This window comes from Siphateles boraxobius, unplaced genomic scaffold (genome assembly GCF_051911475.1).
Source record: "Siphateles boraxobius isolate OS27281-9 unplaced genomic scaffold, OSU_SipBor_1 105, whole genome shotgun sequence".
Classification (NCBI taxonomy): Eukaryota; Metazoa; Chordata; class Actinopteri; order Cypriniformes; family Leuciscidae; genus Siphateles; species Siphateles boraxobius.
Genome location: NW_027508706.1, coordinates 167,501 through 185,941, shown reverse-complemented (window position 1 = coordinate 185,941; position 18,441 = coordinate 167,501). Strand labels below are relative to the sequence as shown.

At 35.4% G+C, this 18,441-nt stretch overlaps 4 protein-coding genes across 4 annotated transcripts; 3 read left to right on the top strand and 1 right to left on the bottom strand.

The window, feature by feature from the left end:
- Window positions 1–300: 300 nt before the first annotated feature.
- gja11 (gap junction protein, alpha 11) lies at window positions 301–5,040 on the top strand. The gene is made up of 2 exons (XM_077247078.1): window positions 301–1,494; window positions 3,857–5,040. The coding sequence occupies exon 2, from the start codon at window positions 3,877–3,879 to the stop codon at window positions 4,771–4,773; it is 897 nt and encodes a 298-aa protein (XP_077103193.1). The 5' UTR covers window positions 301–1,494; window positions 3,857–3,876; the 3' UTR covers window positions 4,774–5,040.
- A 1,134-nt stretch (window positions 5,041–6,174) lies between these two features.
- On the top strand, window positions 6,175–8,039 carry gja13.1 (gap junction protein alpha 13.1). Its single transcript, XM_077247083.1, has 2 exons — window positions 6,175–6,297; window positions 7,019–8,039. The coding sequence occupies exon 2, from the start codon at window positions 7,041–7,043 to the stop codon at window positions 7,893–7,895; it is 855 nt and encodes a 284-aa protein (XP_077103198.1). The 5' UTR covers window positions 6,175–6,297; window positions 7,019–7,040; the 3' UTR covers window positions 7,896–8,039.
- Window positions 8,040–10,196: 2,157 nt separating this feature from the next.
- gja12.1 (gap junction protein, alpha 12.1) lies at window positions 10,197–12,937 on the top strand. Its single transcript, XM_077247077.1, has 2 exons — window positions 10,197–10,274; window positions 11,703–12,937. Exon 2 carries the CDS (start codon window positions 11,737–11,739, stop codon window positions 12,496–12,498), a length of 762 nt encoding a protein of 253 aa, XP_077103192.1. The 5' UTR covers window positions 10,197–10,274; window positions 11,703–11,736; the 3' UTR covers window positions 12,499–12,937.
- A 1,199-nt stretch (window positions 12,938–14,136) lies between these two features.
- gja12.2 (gap junction protein alpha 12.2) lies at window positions 14,137–16,666 on the bottom strand. The gene is made up of 2 exons (XM_077247076.1): window positions 16,328–16,666; window positions 14,137–15,402 (listed from the first exon to the last, which is right to left on the bottom strand). The coding sequence occupies exons 1-2, from the start codon at window positions 16,442–16,444 to the stop codon at window positions 14,659–14,661; spliced, it is 861 nt and encodes a 286-aa protein (XP_077103191.1). The 5' UTR covers window positions 16,445–16,666; the 3' UTR covers window positions 14,137–14,658.
- Between the last annotated feature and the right edge of the window lie 1,775 nt (window positions 16,667–18,441).

Genomic DNA, 18,441 nt, shown 5'->3' with positions numbered 1-18,441 from the left:
TATTAATTTAGTGGACGTTTAGTGAAAGACTGTTTGAAATTGTTTGATTTTCGATGTTCAAAATTAAATTTATATATTTTCTCCATTGTATAAACTCCAGTAATGCTGACACATTATTAGCTCGGAATGAGATGACAAGGTCAAATACTGTAATGCACATTACTCACTTAATCTCACTTGCATTAACACTAACAGAAGTACAAAACAACAACCGTACCATACTTTGGATGTTTTTTTCAACACTGAATTCCTCCAGTGAAGTCAAAACATAAGAAAAATAAGTCTGTATGGAGTTGGAGAATAGAATTATTTCAGAAATAGACAGAATTAAAGTCAATAGTTAATGACTTATCACCTTAAATGTCACCGTCCCGCTACCGGGACACCTACGTTTACTTCACTATATTACAATTAAATCCTAATTTAATCATGACAAACTATATATCATTGGAAAAGGTCTAAGACTCCTAAAGAGATATTTTAGCTCTGTTTTTTGTTACATATTATGTAGGAACAGTAACAGATGAATTTATGACAAGATTGCACCTCAAAAAATCTACATAATAACAGGAGTTCTGACCTCTGTCACAAAAAGTAGACGCACACACTTTTAATAATTGAAACTTTGGTCTTCATGCTAAAAGTTCATATTAAAACATATAATCTAGTATTTGTCAATAAAAATTACACAGCAAGAAGAAAATAGCTGTCTATGAAAGAGGACAACTAAAACTTATATCCTTATTAACTTATATGCCCAAACTTATAACATGTTGAGCCAATGTTTCCATGGCATAGTAAACTGGGAAAAGTTTTTTTGGAACAAAAAACTACACACTTCACTTTATAGGATAAAATAAGTATTATTCAATGTATAATTTCTTAATATTTTTCTATCTCAGAAAAGTGAATAGCAGTTTTACTGTTCCACAGCAAGCATGTGATTGGCTGTTGGCTACTGATGTCACACCTAATGCTCAGGATCAAAGCCTGAGTTGACCGAGAAAGTTGATGAACAGTGTCATGGTACCAACAAAGCCTGATTGGATTGGTTTGGTTTTGTCAATTCGAAACTAATCCTGTAACCCTGAGTTTGTTTAAATACCATCATGGTACGGGCCCCTGTTAGAAAACAATGGTTTTGCTATTCAGACAGCAGTTGTGCAGAAATAACCTCATTATTAAGAGCTATACAACAGGGCCCAGCCAGAATTGAAGTATGATGCATAAATGAAGGGATATTATAGTAATGTTATGGCGTATGATCTTGCATGAGAAACACAACTGAACAACTGATATTCAAGCTAAATGTTCCAATTCCAGATGTCAAGGCTGAAAGTTGGAAACTACACACAGATAATGTGACAATCTTTGTTATGGTTCAAAAGCTGTCTCTCCGATAGGAAGTGGATGGCTTAGAGAAATCCAGTTACACACATTTCCCTCGAGTCCTCACTGAGCGAGTGAGCCTTCTTCTCAATCTTCTTAAATTCGGTAAGTGAAAAGAGTAATTATTTGTATTTATCTATCTATGTCATTTATATGCTTGTTTATGAACCTCTCTCTTTACCCGTTCAAACGTTTGGAGTCAGTAATGTTATTTTTTTAAAGAAAATACATTTACAGTATAACACAAAATATTTTTATTTCAAATATATCCTGTTCTTTTGTACTTTCTATTCATCGAAGAATCATGAAAAAAGTATCACGGTTTCCAAAAAAATAGTAAGCAGCACAACTGTTTTCTACATTGATAATAATAATAATAATACACGAGCACCAAATATTCTATTAGACTGATATCTGATGATGTGATACTAATGGGTGCTAAAGATTCAGCTTTTCCATCACATAAATAAATTACATATTTCAGTAAAATGTTACAAAAATAAAGCCTCTAAAAAAATTATATGTAATGTGATCTGAAAGTTAGTGTTATTTTATATCCCAGAACAGACAAATACTTAAAATGTCATTCTATGATTATAAAAAAGCAAAAAGCTGAGTTGAAGATGTATTACCGTTGCCATTATCAATGTTTTGGGTTTTCAGGGCAAAAACCTTGGTTCCTTTGTATGTTTTGCAAAAGAACCTGGTTTGTCTCCTGACTTGACAATTCCATCAACAGTGCTAGCATAAAATACGTGGAATCAAATTATGGGCATTTTTGCACAATACTTAGGTCACTTTTTCAAAACTCTTCACACAGTGAGCACAACAGAAGTATATGTGGGCTAAACTGTGGATCATTTATCATTGCTTTGGCACAAAATGCATTCAATGACTACATCTTTCAAATTACATTAATTCTTTTCTCACTTCGACACAACAACCGCCAAAACTTTAACTGCCAAAACTTAAAGGTATAGTGGAGGATTTTCTTTTTCAGGGTGGGTAGCCTATACTATTGGTCCACCTAAGTGTCAATCATTCTGGTGATATGTTTACGTAAGGCCGTCGTACGCATAGACATAATATAGAGATGTCTATGGTCGTACGTGCTCGTCCCTATGTAGCTTTCGCTTTCTGCGCATGCGCACTTTCAGGTGTAGGCTATTATATGTGATGAGTTACGGTTTCAGCCATTCCTTTGAAAATGGCTGAGGGCTGAAAGAGAAAAAATGTGATAAATATGATAAGAAGAGAAAGGCCGCAGAATATAGAAACTAGACCAGAGTGATTTTGGGTGAATATTTCATACGCTGGCGTGCGCTAAAAGCACAGGTTGGGCTTCCCACTGATGCCGCAGTCGCGAAGATTCTACTAGACAGGTAAAGTTTGTCATGCTATTTGGAGAAATCCGTTTAAAATCACTGCTAGTAAAAGTAAATGTAAGCTATGATTAGCGATGCTAGCCTTGGCACAAGTCATGCACCGCGTAGACACGGTAAACATCTCAATTTGTCTAAATTTGTTCACGAGGTGAACTAGGCTCGTGCATGCTCTCTCGTGACGTGCACACGTTTAATAGGCGTTCCCTCTCGGGAGCAAATAGTGTTGCGCATGTGCATTTCTAAAAAATTGGAGAGGGCGGGTCTTCTCTAAAATTCGGAAAGATCCTCCGCTATACCTTTAAGTTCAAAACAATAACATAATACAAAACTGAATATGACAGCAATTTGCTACATTTCTACAGTTATATTGTAATGAAATATATTTCAAATCAAAAAATGAAATGCTATAAAAACAATTGGACGAACCACAGCTGATTCCTATTGTATCTGTATCGTGGATGGTGTGTAAATTATTGTATTTTGGAATTACTCTGTGCAAAAAAAAAAAAAAGACAAAATATATTGAAGCATACTGCATCATGTCTGATTCATTCCAGTAACATATATTGCAGTGAATTCTAAACAGTAGAGAGGTGTGCTTGTTTTACAGAAGAAAACATTGTATAATGCTACATGTTGTTAGTGTTTTTAGGTCATTGTTTTGTGGGTGACAAAGTGTGTTTGTTGTCTGTCAAACTTTGCTAGTGTGATGGAAGAATATGTTGATTTGAGACATGTATGAAGTGATTTGGTAGTTTTAGTGTATTTTGAAAGTGAAATGAACTCCTCGGCCGAGCTGAAAGTTGGTTTGGAGAACTGAGTGAAGAGTTTTGAAAAAGTGACCTAAGTATTGAGAAATGTGTCCTAGCGACTGTAAAAAACTGTAAATTGTAAAATTAACAAAAGAAAAAAGCGAATTTATGGGTTTTTCTATAATATACAGTAGGAAAGTTGATACAACATCCACATTAAAATATGTGGCCTATCAGCAATAAGAAAAGAGAAATGTGTCCTAGCGACTGTAAAAAACTGTAATTGCTGCCGAACATACTCTGTCCAATTAATAATGTTTTTTCTTTCAGGAATTCGATTAACATTAAAGATGGGTGAGTGGGACTTCCTCGGAAGACTGCTGGATAGAGTCCAGACACACTCAACGGTGGTGGGGAAAATCTGGCTCACCGTCCTGTTTGTGTTTCGGATTCTAGTCCTCGGTGCCGGTGCAGAGAGAGTGTGGGGCGATGAGCAGTCGGACTTCATCTGCAACACCGAGCAGCCGGGCTGCGAAAATGTGTGTTACGACCATGCGTTCCCCATCTCGCATATCCGCTTCTGGGTACTGCAGATCATCTCTGTGTCCACACCTACTCTGGCCTACCTGGGCCACGTCGTCCACGTCATACACGTCGAGAAGAAAGTGAGAAAAATGATGAAGAAAGAGCTTCAGAATGAGCACACCAGTCCGTTCCTCAAGAAAGGCTACAAATTTCCCAAGTACAGCAGGGACAATGGGAAGGTCAACATTCGGGGGCGTCTCTTGAGAAGCTACATTCTCAGCTTGCTATGTAAGATACTTCTGGAGGTGGGTTTCATCTTGGGCCAGTACTATCTTTATGGCTTCACCCTTCAGGCCCAATATGTCTGTGCCCGTTTTCCGTGTCCTCACAAGGTGGACTGCTTCTTATCGAGGCCCACTGAGAAAAGCATCTTCATTTGGTTCATGCTGGTGGTGGCCTGTGTCTCTTTACTCCTGAATGTGATTGAGATCCTATATCTGTGCGTCAAGAAGATCAATGAGTGTCTCAGTCGTAGAAAGGAATACACTGTCACCCCTGTGACCCCGGTTGTGAACAGGAAGGACATCAAAAATACAGATCAGGTGATCCAGAACTGGGTGAACCGTGAGCTGGAGCTTCAGAGGAGGGAGCTTGGCAATGAGGCAACCAAGAGCGTGGTTTCAGAGGACCATAGTGCTGACATGCAAGAGGTCCATATCTGATCAGCAGGACTCTGCACACAAAGGCTTTCACACGGTCAACTTGAGCAAACATCCACTGATCCAACTAACTCGTGCATGGTCAAGACCCCCCAACTCCAAGCACACTATGACCCTCTCTCTCTGTTTAACAAATCAATAATGTATTGCTGAAATGTCTGTTTTTGTTTTTCTGTCATTTAAGTCTGAAATTGTACTTTGAAAGGTTCAATACAAGCAAAACCGTTTGATGTAAACTGTGTTTTTGTGTTTCAGTTATTTCTGTTCTGTTTATTTCGGGGTCAGAGAGATTTATTAAAATTGTTTTTGAAAGCTCACCAAGGCTACATTTATTTGACCAAACATACAGTAAAACAGTCATATTGTGACCTATTATTATAATTTAACACTCCAGTCTTCAGTGTCACATGATCCTTCATTAATATACTGTACTGATATACATCAGATACATCATATATATATATATATATATATATATATATATATATATATATTATAGTTGAACTTTATTCTGTTTGTCACAGTGGAAATTTGTCTTTGACACTGCATGGTGACATAAATACATTCACATTAATGCTTAAAAACACATCACACATTAACAACACAAACACAGAATTAACTAAATGTGCAATTAAACAGTCCTCATCATTAAAAAAAAAAATCCATTAAAGAAAATGTAAGATAATCACTGCCATTGGGACAAACATTTTTTATACACGTTTCTTCTGGCCAAATACATTTTTTGAGTCAACACCCAGATGGGCGTATTTCAAAAGTAGAATGAAGGGGGTGAGTATGATCTTTAAAAATCGCAATTGCCCTTTTTTCCATAAAACAATCAAATAAGCCATGAAGTGGGAGCTGTTTGTGTCCAGTGATTTGGTTAATTATTTGTGAAAGTTTGTTCTTCTGTTTAGCTGTTAGATTACCGTACCATGAAAAAATATTATATTGAAGAATACTTTTAATCATTGATCTATATACCATAGTTAATGTGTGCGTGCTAACGTCAAAACTCATCAGTTCCTAAGAAGACCCAGGCCTTGTCTTGTCTTTTTATGGATGTACTCTACGTTACTTTCAAAATTAAGTTTCTCATTAATAATTGTATCTACTGTAGGTATTTAAAATTCGAGACCTCAAGTTTGTCCAGTTTTACACTTATCCTTGTACCTCTGTTCACATATATATATATATATATATATATATATATATATATATATATAATGAATGTATTATGAATGATTAGTATTATTAAATATAAGACATAATATTAGTTGTGTGGGTCAGGCACTTAAGTGTGGTACATATCATTGTTAGAGCCTTTCAATCATTAATCTGACACTCCTGTGTCTCTGCATTCAAAATCCAGCTCTTTTCATTGCTTACTGTTGGACAACGTGACAGTAGGACACTTACTGCTATTACGCAATCTTAGTAAAGCCAAAAAATCAAGGTTCAACTAGTCTCGGCTATCACTTGATATGCGGCTTAGTTTCTAATAGGAAGAGGTGCAACTCGCTAAAGGTAAGAAATCAATATTACATTGTTTGTATGCTTCTGTTCATGTATACATAGTTTCAGGTCACAAATATGAAAGATATTTGCCTTGTGGTGAAAAAAGAGAATATTAAGGAAGAAATTACATAAAATTAAATATATTCTGACTGTAGTCAGACATAAGTGCTTATTACTAATATCTAATTTATTATCTTAGTAATTGTTCTTTACCTACTATGTTATGTTTTAAGACAGTAAATGTTTTACATACATAGTAAAAATTTAGAGAATAATTTTAACATGTAAATCGATATTTGCATATTTTATGTTTACCAGTAGCCACAAATGTTTATTCAATGAATACGATTCAGAATTATCAAGTTGTTTCCTGTGAACACCACTGTTCATTTTGAATCAATATTTCTTATTCATTTTTTTTGCCTGCAACATATGTTAAAGTATTACAATTATTAATGCATTTCATTTGGTTTTATAAAATGTAACATTTATTAATAACACCTCTTTTTTGAACCGTTATAATATTCTTCTCGTTTTACTCTTCTACTTGTGCAAATCTAAGCACAATAACTAAACTTGTTTGAAGGACTTATTAATTATTAAGTATATTCATCTATTAAGAGTATGCCATTAATGAAGCCTCATTTAAAGGCTTATTGATTAAGTTAAACCTAAAGTGGACTTTGTAATTAATCTGTTTTCCTACCCTTCCTTATGTCTTTTTTTGTAGGAAAGTCTGAGGATCAGCAAACATGGGAGATTGGGGATTTCTCTCAGCCTTATTAGACAAAGTACAGTCTCACTCCACCGTCATCGGCAAAATATGGATGAGCGTCCTTTTCATCTTCAGGATCCTGGTGTTGGGAGCGGCGGCGGAGAGCGTTTGGGGCGATGAACAATCTAGTTTGGTTTGCAACACGTTGCAACCCGGTTGTGAGAACGTGTGTTACGACTGGCAGTTCCCCATCTCGCACATCCGCTTCTGGGTCTTGCAGATCATATTTGTGTCCACTCCAACTTTGGTGTACCTCGGCCATGCGGTGCAGGTCATTCACCAAGAGAAAAAACTCAGGGAGAAGATAAAAAGCCTTGGCGAGGGCCACAAGTTGAAGTCACCCAAATATACAGATGAAACTGGCCATGTCAAGATTAAAGGAAACCTGCTCGGGAGCTATCTGTCCCAGTTGTTTTTTAAAATTATCCTTGAGATTGCGTTCATCGTTGGACAGTATTATTTATATGGCTTTATTATGATCGCCAAGTTTACATGTTCCCAATCTCCTTGTCCTTACACCGTAGAATGTTTCATGTCCCGTCCCACAGAGAAGACTATCTTTATCATCTTTATGCTCGTGGTAGCCTGTTTGTCTCTGCTACTGAATGTCATAGAGGTGTTTTACCTGCTATGCACCAGGGTGGGATGCAAGAAACGCGCACATCACATCACTTCGCCAAGAAACCCCGCCAGTTTGCCATCTTCCTGGCAGATGACCTCGGAAGTCGCTCTGAGGCAAAACACAATGAACAAGCAGTATGAGAGCGGTCAGAGTCTTGGAGGAAGCCTGGATGGGGCCAAAGAAGAAAAACAATTGATGGAAGACCATTAGATTTGGACTTTTGTATCTCAGAAATGTAACAAATCTGCCAAGTTTGAAGAGAAACATCTTTATAGTTCATTTGCCAAAGCCCTTAACTGATTGCCCAGTATTTTACACACTTGAGAAAGAAAGTATATTGTTATACTCTAAAAAATGGATTGTGTTATTTAATTATTTTATGATTATTTTGTGCATAATACATGTTTGGCCTGGATAGTTAAAAACTGCTTATTGTTATACGATTGTATATAATGTGTGTAAATATTTCAAAGAGTCAGTAGGTGACTTAAGCACTGGTGTCCACATGTCTTGTTTGTCTGATGTTGTCATTTCAATTGGCCATATTTTCCGTTACAAAACTATAAATTTATAGTGATGTGTAAACAATATCCTTGTTTAAAATAAAACGTTTAAAACAACTGAAGTTTCTTATTTCACAATATATCTAATCCAGTAAAAACACTCATGCACAAAAGCACAGAATGAAAGCAGTTTCATGAAGTGGCAATGGATTTATTTAAAATCACATGTAATATTATATATAAATAATCATAAAAGTCACCATTCTAATCACAAATCAGGCTATACGTGCTTAATTGGTAATCTGATGACTTATATTAATTCATCATATTATTAATTGTTCTTTACCCTAAAGACATAGCATGTTTTAACCCTTAAACACGGGATTCATCATTCACAACCCTCGTCCTCGTTCATTTTTTAAAGTTAGACATCAACCTTCTTAGTATTCCTCAATCGATTTATTATAAACAACAACAAGAACAAAATAATAAAATTAATAAAAGAATGACTGTTGTAAAAAATTGTATAACAACCCGAGGTGTGTAACAGTGTATTTATTCTGCACAACAATAATACAATCTTTGATGACTGAATAAGTGCAATTCACCATTATTCATGGCAATGTCTGATACACAATGATGAAGTGACGTTTCACTCATAGTTACCGCAGGCAGAAATCAAAAGAATAGGAAGTATCATCAGCAAAACTTGAAATGGCTCAGCGATTTACTGCATAGCAAGTACTGAACGCAATCAAATATTAGTGTCACTGTCACTTGATGGTGGAGCTGGGGAAGAAGCTGTCAGCGATCAAAATATTGATTTTGAAGATGCTGAAAATTATAGTTTTGAGAATATGTTTGAGATCGCAAATATGAGCCAGATTCTGAATGTACTGGGAAATGAGGTCGGTGATGATCGTATAAAACTTCAGGTCAAACTGAACCCTTCCAAGCTCCAAAAAGTAACAAAATATGCTTTATTTTATTCTTCTGTAATTGGTACTCTAATATCAGGAGAGTTGTGTATTATCGCGACAGGTAGAGATCAATCCGTGTTAGATATAGACCCGGGTCGCTTAAGACCCGAATATGTATTAATGATTGGCTAGACTTTCAGTTTTAAAGATATAGTAAAGTGTTAGAGAATGATTATCACATGTATTTATTTTAAATCAATAATTGCATATTTTATATTTGCATTGTTTATTCAAGGAATAAGATTTAGAACTATCAAGTAGTTTCCTGTGGTCCAGCAAAAACACATTTAAACAAATAAAGACATTTTGAATCAATATTTTTTGCCCGCACAATATGTTAACATATGACAATTAGTTTTATAAAATTTTAATTTGATTAGTTTATTAAATTTATTTAAAAAATGTAATTAATTTTTGCTCCACTATTCCTCTTTGCTTTGCATCGCACTGCAAGTTGCATTTGTATTATCTTTATGTTGATGTATGTTGTTCTCGCATATCTTAATATGGCCACGCTGCTGATTTTTATCACTGTTCTTATTACTGACTACAGCATAGAATAACTACAACTCAGAAGATGAAAACCCTAAAGCACTAAAACTCAAGGATTCATTAGGTTATAAACGCTCATCCTGTGGTGGATGCCAAGAGAATATTTATTCTGTATTCTTCTCTCATGGTGAAACATTAAATAGTGGTTTTACTTCCCAGTATTAGTTGTGTTCAGAAATCCCTGCAATGTTATGAATCACACTGATGCCAAATCAATATACCGTGCCAAACTTGTGTAAACTGCACTGCATGTGTATTTATGTGAGTATGAGTATGTGAGAATACAAAGGTACAGAGATATTTTTTCTTGTGTATGTACTTACGCTAGATTCTAACATGATTAATAATTAACTTTGAGCTCAATTTTATCCTGTAATCCCAAATATGGCAATGGAACTTTAATCAGACGTCAAGAGGAAGGTGACATCCCAAAAGAAAAAAAGAAAAATTGCGAAATCAAGTGCACCGAAGTTCAATCTTTACACCTGACACATGGCATTTCAACATTGAGCAATGAGTCAATCAGCACCGGACTGAGACGCAAGTTGTAACAGGTAGAAATTTAAGTTTTTCGTATTTTACATTTTTGTATGGCTCTATTTGCTCATTTATATGTGATATTATGTATTGTTAAGCTCCCTTCAGGATTCTAAACACAGAACTGACTATAATCTAATAATATTATTTTGTACTGATAATATACGGACGGATTTTGGTGATTGCTGAATGTTAACCATTCACTGTTTCGAACTGAATGCTATTAAAAAGTCAGTCATTCACATTGTTAAAACATTGTTGAGTATCTTGAAGACTGCATGTTGAAAGATTTGCTTGCTAATTAGTAAAATTTTCCCTTTTTGTCATTAAACCACAAATGTAATTACTTAAATGCCTAGAATTGTTTGTTTTCACAAACACAGTGACTTTAGGGTATAAATACAGACAGCAATCAATGTTGTGTTTTGGTTTTGTCAACTGAACATATTTCCTTACTAAGTAAATTTATTTATGTTCAATTTAAATTCATATTTTTAAATTATATTTTGTTTTAATCAGATTTTAACGCTGCACCTTGGGCGCTCTTATCTTCTGAACATTGAATTGTTTCCACAGTCCACAAAGGTAATGTGGTTATGTGTCTTTCTTTCTTTTTTGTACACATAATTGTTCACTTATTCTCTAATAATCTTACCCTTCTGCTGAAACTCACATGTTGGCGTTGCCCACAAACAGATATGTCATGTTGACATTATTGATGCAAGCAAGCATTGGTTTTTAGTTACATAAGTCATGTGATGTGTATTCAACATTATCATTGAATAATGACTACAATTATTTTACCTATGGAAGAAAGGAAACCATGCAGGGAGACGACCTTTCATTTTGAATACTTGAAGCACATAGATACAATAATAATAATAATAATAATAATAAATGCACTGTAACTATGAAAACTTTACGTGGAGTACACTTTGAATTTTGAAAGCAAGTAAAATAAAAATACATAAAAAAATATATATACAAACATTTATATATATATATATATATATATATATATATATATTTAATATAATTTAAAAAATATTATACAATTTTTCTTTGTTTTCTAAGCACAATAGTTTTTCACAGCTGTAATTAATGTATTAATATGTTTGAAGTATTTCATGCATTATTTTAACATTATCAATGAATAATGACAAAAATGTTTACTCTGTTCCTCCCACAAAGTTACTATAGTATTGGAGTCTTGGAATATAGTCCATAAATTAGACTTTTTTCTCTCTCTCTCTCTCCTTTTTGGATTAGCCGTTGCTCTATGAGCCACGTAAAGATTATTTTAACATACTACTTATGTGTGTTCACGGAAAAATAAAGGCATATGGGTTTTTGAAAGACATGATGTTGAGTAAATAATGAGATTGTTTTAATCATTTTAGGCAGATCAAAACCTAACCACTCAAAAATGCTTTCTTTCTCCACAGTTTTCCCGGCAGAGAAGACACTAGAAGCACAAGCATGGGAGAGTGGGGCTTTCTCTCCAAGCTGCTGGACAAAGTGCAGTCTCACTCCACTGTCGTAGGGAAGGTGTGGCTCACTGTCCTCTTTGTCTTCAGGATCATGGTTCTCGGGGCCGGGGCCGAAAAGGTGTGGAGCGATGAACAATCAAAAATGATCTGCAACACTAAGCAGCCGGGTTGTAAGAACGTGTGCTACGATCACACCTTTCCAATCTCCCACGTTCGCTTCTGGGTACTTCAGATCATCTTTGTGTCCACACCAACGCTTCTATACTTCGGCCACGTTCTGCATGTCCTCCACAAAGAAAAGAAACTGAAACGGCAGATTGAAAGGCATGCTGAAATGCAAGGCGTCAAGCAGCTCAAATACACCGACGATCATGGCAAAGTTATAATCAAGGGCCAATTGTTAGGTAGTTACCTAGTCAGCCTGTTTGTTAAGATCTTGCTGGAGGCTGCGTTTATTGTAGGCCAGTATTACATTTACGGTTTCATAATGATCCCTAAGATAGAATGCTCCCAGTCGCCTTGCCCTCATACGGTTGAGTGTTATATGTCTCGTCCCACAGAGAAAACCATCTTCATCATCTTTATGCTGGTGGTGGCGTGTATCTCTCTGCTTCTGAACGTGATTGAGATGTTCTACTTGATATGCCGCAGGTCAAAGAGACATCGTGGCACACAGATGTCTGCATTCTCGAAAGATTTAAACGGATCCAAGGTGCACATCACAGGAACTTCAAAGTCTAGCAAATCTTAAGGGTGAAAAGATTGTTTGGTGTTGTAAGCTTGTACATAGATAAATGAGCATTAAAATGAATGCCATTTTGTGATCAAGTTTTTGTTTTGCTGAGAAATGAGTATATGTATTTAATGTTTGCACTAGAATGAATGTTGGTGCATGATATTTTAAGGTAATTTATATGGACTATCACTTCTAACCTTTGTGGTAATGACTTGTCTATGATCTATCATCACTTATCTCATTTTATTACATTTTTGTGATGCTCTACTTGGTCTGTCAACGGAATTGTCATAAACCGACGTTACACTTATATTATAGTTTATGTAACAAACTGCAGTTTCATAATTTTCTAAATACTTTCTTCTCTCCCCATTTGGTTAAAGCGAACCATGTGGAACTCTACAAGAGTAACCAGTAAAATGTGGAAAATAAAAACTGTGAATAATGTAACAAACCTATGCTTTTTCTTGTTAAATTAAAGTATTGCTCAGCTAATGGTGTGTGGGAAGCTACGTGTAGCATATATTGGAAAATGTTAAAAGTTTCATTAATTCAGAAAAGAATGAAAGGGATAGTTTACCAAAAATTAACATTTTGTCATCATTCACTCGCCCTCGCGCTGCTCCAAACCTGTATGTTTCTTTCTTCTGTTGAACACAAACGAAGATATTTTAAAGAATATTGATAACCAGAAAGTTGACGTAGTACTAGGCCTATTTTTTCATACTATGGAAGTCAATGATTAACTGCTTGGTTGCCAACATTCTTTAAAATATCTTCTTTTGTGGTCAACATAACATAAACTCATAGGCTACAGATTTGGAACAACTTGACGGTGAGTAAATAATAACAACAACAAAAAATCATTTTTGGGGTGAACTACGCCTTTAAAGGAGCATCCAGACATAGGCTATCAATTGTAGCGTAATTTGGCTACTCACCCAAATGTTGTTCCAAACCTCCATGACTCCAAAAATAACAAAAAAGCACGACGAAGATGTCATAGAAGTAGTCCATGTGTCTCACGTGCTCCTGGAATCTAATTGCAATTTGAATGTGCGCATATTTTACCTCACAAATATTCAGATATGTCCGTGTCTGACGCGTCAAACTGGGTTGCTTAACGTGTCTTTTTACTTGCCTTACATCTCCTTTAGTGGTTTATAGAAGAAGAGAACCACGCAGTGTTGAGACGACCTTTTATTTTTGGGTGAACTATATGTGAATCTTAATGGGAATACTTAAAGCACATAGCCTACATAAAAATAAATAAATACAATGTGATGTAACTATAAAACAAAATCATGTGGAGAATCCTTTTAAATTGTATGGTGATCTTAAGCTAGTTTTATAATAAAAATGGAAAAAACGGAAATGTGTTCATTTGTTTGTTTTATAAGTGCATTAGTTGTTTTTCACGGCAATCTAATATTGTATTATTCTGTCAGAAGTGTTATTTCATGCATTGGTATCTAATTGTCCTGGTTTTCAAATGCACTGGTGATTTGTGCTCTTCACACGCCACCCTGTGATGAAAAGACATAACAGCATTGCGACCCAACATTTTTTTCTAGTTAACATTGGACACTATCACTCGTCATATTTAGAAATAACCATTCATCTTGCATCTTATAAACAACACTATTCTTGCTGTTGTTTTTATGTGTATTTTTATTTGCACACATGACATATTCACAATAATTATGTTCATAATAATCCCTGAACTGTGTGTTAAGCTACTGCTAAAATAATGTTCATAATAATTAAACTGTGTTCTTCAATTAGCTACCAAGTCAGCTATTATATAACAGATACAATGGCATACGTAGGCAATGTAAACACTATTTTTACATATAAATCTTGTTTCACCTGAAAAGAAAATGAAAAAAAAGGACTCTTCAAAGAGCACATTCAGGGATGATAATTATCTCTCACAGAACATGTGGATTATCTATCTATCTATCTAACTATCTATCTATCTATCTATCTATCTATCTATCTATCTATCTAACTATCTATCTATCTATCTATCTATCTATCTATCTATCTATCTATGCATTCAAACTGGGATTCATGTTTTATAAAGGCTTGTTTCAGATTAGGAAATTCAGATATGGCTAATCTTTGAATAGAATAGGAAATGATGGAGGGCTTGAGCTTCAGACAAGGTTTCATTTAGAGAAATGTCTTAGTAAGCGTTAATTCCTCCATCTCAGCCACTGCCGGTGGCCTCATCTTGTGCTGGCTCCTACGACCCATCAGATAGAATATTTCTCCTAGATTCAAAGCCAATGACACACAAGCCACAACAAGCATGAAGATAATGAAGATGCTCTTTTCAGTTGGACGGGATGTATAACAATGCAGGCCGATTTTAGGGCAAGGGTCTACTTTACATTCTAGCTGTGCGGGCATCCAAAGCCCAATTAAATAGTACTGGCCTACAATGAACCCTGATTCAAACAATATAGTCACAAAGATGCTCAACATATAGCAACCAAGCATGCTTCCTTTGTGATAAATCTTCCCGTTGTCATCAGTGTACTTGGGTAGTTTGACACCACTTTTCTCTGCCGAGTTTTGTAAATGCTGTCTCAGTTTGTTTTCTTTGTGGATGACGTGCAAAACGTAGCCGAGGTAGACCAGATTCGGGACGGCCACAAAGATGATTTGGAGCACCCAGAATCGCATATGGGAAATGGGGAAGGCATGGTCGTAGCATGCATTCAAGCAACCAGGAGTTTTGATGTTGCAGACCATACTGGACTGTTCATCTCCCCAGACTTTATCCAGTCCAGCCCCAAGAACCATTATTCTGAAGATCAGCAGAACCGTCAGCCAAACCTTCCCAACGTTGGTTGAGTGAGACTGCACTTTGTCTAAAAGTTTAGAGAGGAATCCCCAGTCTCCCATGCTGACCTGAAAATGAGAAGACTTCTGAGGTAAAGTACAATATGGGAGAATAGGAATTACATGGACATACATATATTTGAAATAATACTTTTAATGGTGTATGTAGTCATTTCCCCTCAAGTTTATAACTGTCATTTACTGTAAAATAATTAAATTGTAAAATTAAAATATTCATTCAATGACTACATCTTTCAAATTACATTAATTATTTTCTCACTTCGACAAAACAACCGCCAAAACTCTTAACCGCCAAAACTTAAGTTCAAAACAATAACATAATTCAAAACTGAATATGACAGCCAATTTGCTACATTTCTGCAGTAATATTGTAATGAAATATATTTTGAATCTAAAAATGAAATGCTATAAAAACAATTGGACGAACCACAGCTGATTCCTATTGTATCTGTATTGTGGATGGTGTGTAAATTATTGTATTTTGGAATTACTCTGTGCAACAACAACAAAAAAAGACCAAATATATTGAAGCATACAGCATCATGTCTGATTCACTCCAGTTACATATATTGCAGTGAATTCTAAACAGTAGAGAGGTGTGCTTGTTTTACAGAAGAAAACATTGTATAATGCTACATGTTGTTAGTGTTTTTTAGGTAATTGTTTTGTGGGTGACAAAGTGTGTTTGTTGTCTGTCAAACTTTGCTAGTGTGATGGAAGAATATGTTGATTTGAGAAATGTATGAAGTGATTTGGTAGTTTTAGTGAATTTTGAAAGTGAAATGAACTGCTCTGCCGAGCTGAAAGTTGGTTTGGAGAACTGTGTGAAGAGTTTTGAAAAAGTGGCCTAAGTATTGAGAGATGTGTCCTAGCGACTGTAAAAAACTGTAAATAAAAATGATCATTCCAATCACCAGTCAATTTTAGAGTGAACTTAGAGTAAAGTGTAAATCCATTTGAAAGGTTAACCTACCTTATTTTTATGATGACAGGTCCTGTGCCTTCTTGTGTGCGGGCGAAAAGATGATATCAGAGGTTTCAAGATCTGATCTTCAACAAGTTTTGTAATTTTTATAAGTGTAGCTTTCATTTAGTGTCCACCCACAAAAAAAAAGTAAAAAAAAATCTTCGTTTCACTTCGGGTCAATGAGCACGTACACATACCAATCACACCAACCTTTACATTGTCCAGCTTTGCCTCAAGATGTTGCAATACATGAAACCAAAAAAAAAAAAAAATGTTAAGAGTCATGATCATGAGTGTGATCGAAATGTGATGAAATTGTCGTTTCCATGGACAGCATTTTTCCGAAATCACAAAAAACACAAACACAATGTTACATAAAAGAAAAGGTCTGACTGTTTTTTCAGTACATTTCATGCATTTTTTCAAAAATATCTTATATAATCCAAAGCATTGAAGATGCAGACCAAAGGCCATGATCATTGCAAAATGTTATGCTGTTTTTGTCTTTGTACAGTTATTGTACGGTTATACAATATAGTGTTTTGATATTATTTAGATAACATTTCTGTAATGTTAATTTTAATATCAATGTCTGACCGTGGTACAAAGGCCAATTAAGGATTTATTTGGGTAAAAGGAAAGCATCTGCCAAATGAATAAATTACTAAAACAGCAAATATGTACTGTATATATTTATGTTAGCATGGATGTTTGAACTTTGTCCAGCTCTCATGTACAGTTTCACTGCGGCTATTCTCCACAGAAACCATAATTATGGGAGAAAATTGGGAGAAAACACATTTTGGACAAAATTTTTATCCTCGTCATCCATTTATAGATCCCTCAGTCAGATCCCCTTTTATATCATAATTGAAAGACTCATGTTTGAGAGTATTTTTATGATGCAAACCACTAAAAGAAGATGAATATGTCCAGTTGTGTGAATGTATATGTGTCTCTAGTCATCGTGATTGGGCTAGAGATTTTACTTGGAGAAATGAGAGGTGAAGTTTATGTTGGTAAAATATATAACTACCCAAAAGTAAAATATAGGCTGTAATGTGTTAAAAAAAGAGCGTTTTTGAATGAATGAACCAAGTTAGGATTACATGTCAAAATCAAACTTGCACAAATAAATGTACTAAATAGGCTATAACTAAATAAAATAATAAAATACTGCTTCATTTATACATCTGATGAATAGTCTGCTACAAAAATGACGTGATTCGAGTGTTTTTAGAATCTGTTCATTTATAAGAAGCGTCCGAAAAAACCATATGAGAGTTTCGTATGAGAGAGTGGACCGTTTGGGACGAACAAATTCAAAAGAATGAATCGTACCTTCAGACCGAGCCATTTCGGACAAACCGATTCATTAGAATCTATCAGATTTTACAGCACTATCTAAGAAAGGGAAAGAGGACTGTTTAAGATGAACAGATTCACTAGAATGAATCGAAAATGTTAAGTAAGAATCATAAAAACATCTTAGCCTGGCCAACTAATGTCACCCACAGCCAGGCAAGCATTTGGTAAAAGGAACCAGTGTCCAACTAGATCATCCCACAAAACAGAGACCAGATAGCCTGGTTAAAACCAGACCCTTCTCAGTCGTAACCAAGCGGCAACATTCTAATCTGAAAATTGAAGCCTACCCGGAAGTGCGAAAAACTGCAATTCATCGAAAATCCGCTAGGGGCAGGTCCCAAAAGGGAGCAAATGTCCATAGACCCTTATATTAAAATGTCAATTTTCACAGCATAAATTCATGTTTTTACAGGTTGGTCCCATGGACTTTTATTGTATTTTTCGATAATTTCCGAGTGCCTGACAACTGTGAGGGGGGTGAATTTTTTTCTAACTCGTTAGTTTAGATCGTATTTAGATATAAAATGTATGACAAATAAGGACGTGGTTAACTTTGATTGACAGCGTGATTGACAGCTGATAACGGGCTGCGCCGAGTGGAATTCCTGAAATTTTACGTCTCGGCCATGATCTGACACAACACATCATACCACCGCTGTAAGCCTTTCTGAAAAGATATTCCAAGGTGGCGCCGCCCATACCCCCCATAAACGGCCTCAAAACCGTTCTTCAGAAAGTCTATGGGTGACGTC

Excerpts from the sequence above, each read along its gene's own strand:
- gja11 (XM_077247078.1), top strand. The coding sequence starts at position 3,877 with ATGGGTGAGTGGGACTTCCTCGGAAGACTGCTGGATAGAGTCCAGACA.
- gja13.1 (XM_077247083.1), top strand. The coding sequence starts at position 7,041 with ATGGGAGATTGGGGATTTCTCTCAGCCTTATTAGACAAAGTACAGTCT.
- gja12.1 (XM_077247077.1), top strand. The coding sequence starts at position 11,737 with ATGGGAGAGTGGGGCTTTCTCTCCAAGCTGCTGGACAAAGTGCAGTCT.
- gja12.2 (XM_077247076.1), bottom strand. The coding sequence starts at position 16,444 with ATGAAAGCTACACTTATAAAAATTACAAAACTTGTTGAAGATCAGATC. Across the intron at positions 15,403-16,327 it reads CCTGTCATCATAAAAATAAG|GTCAGCATGGGAGACTGGGG; the intron begins GTAGGTTAACCT and ends TCTCATTTTCAG.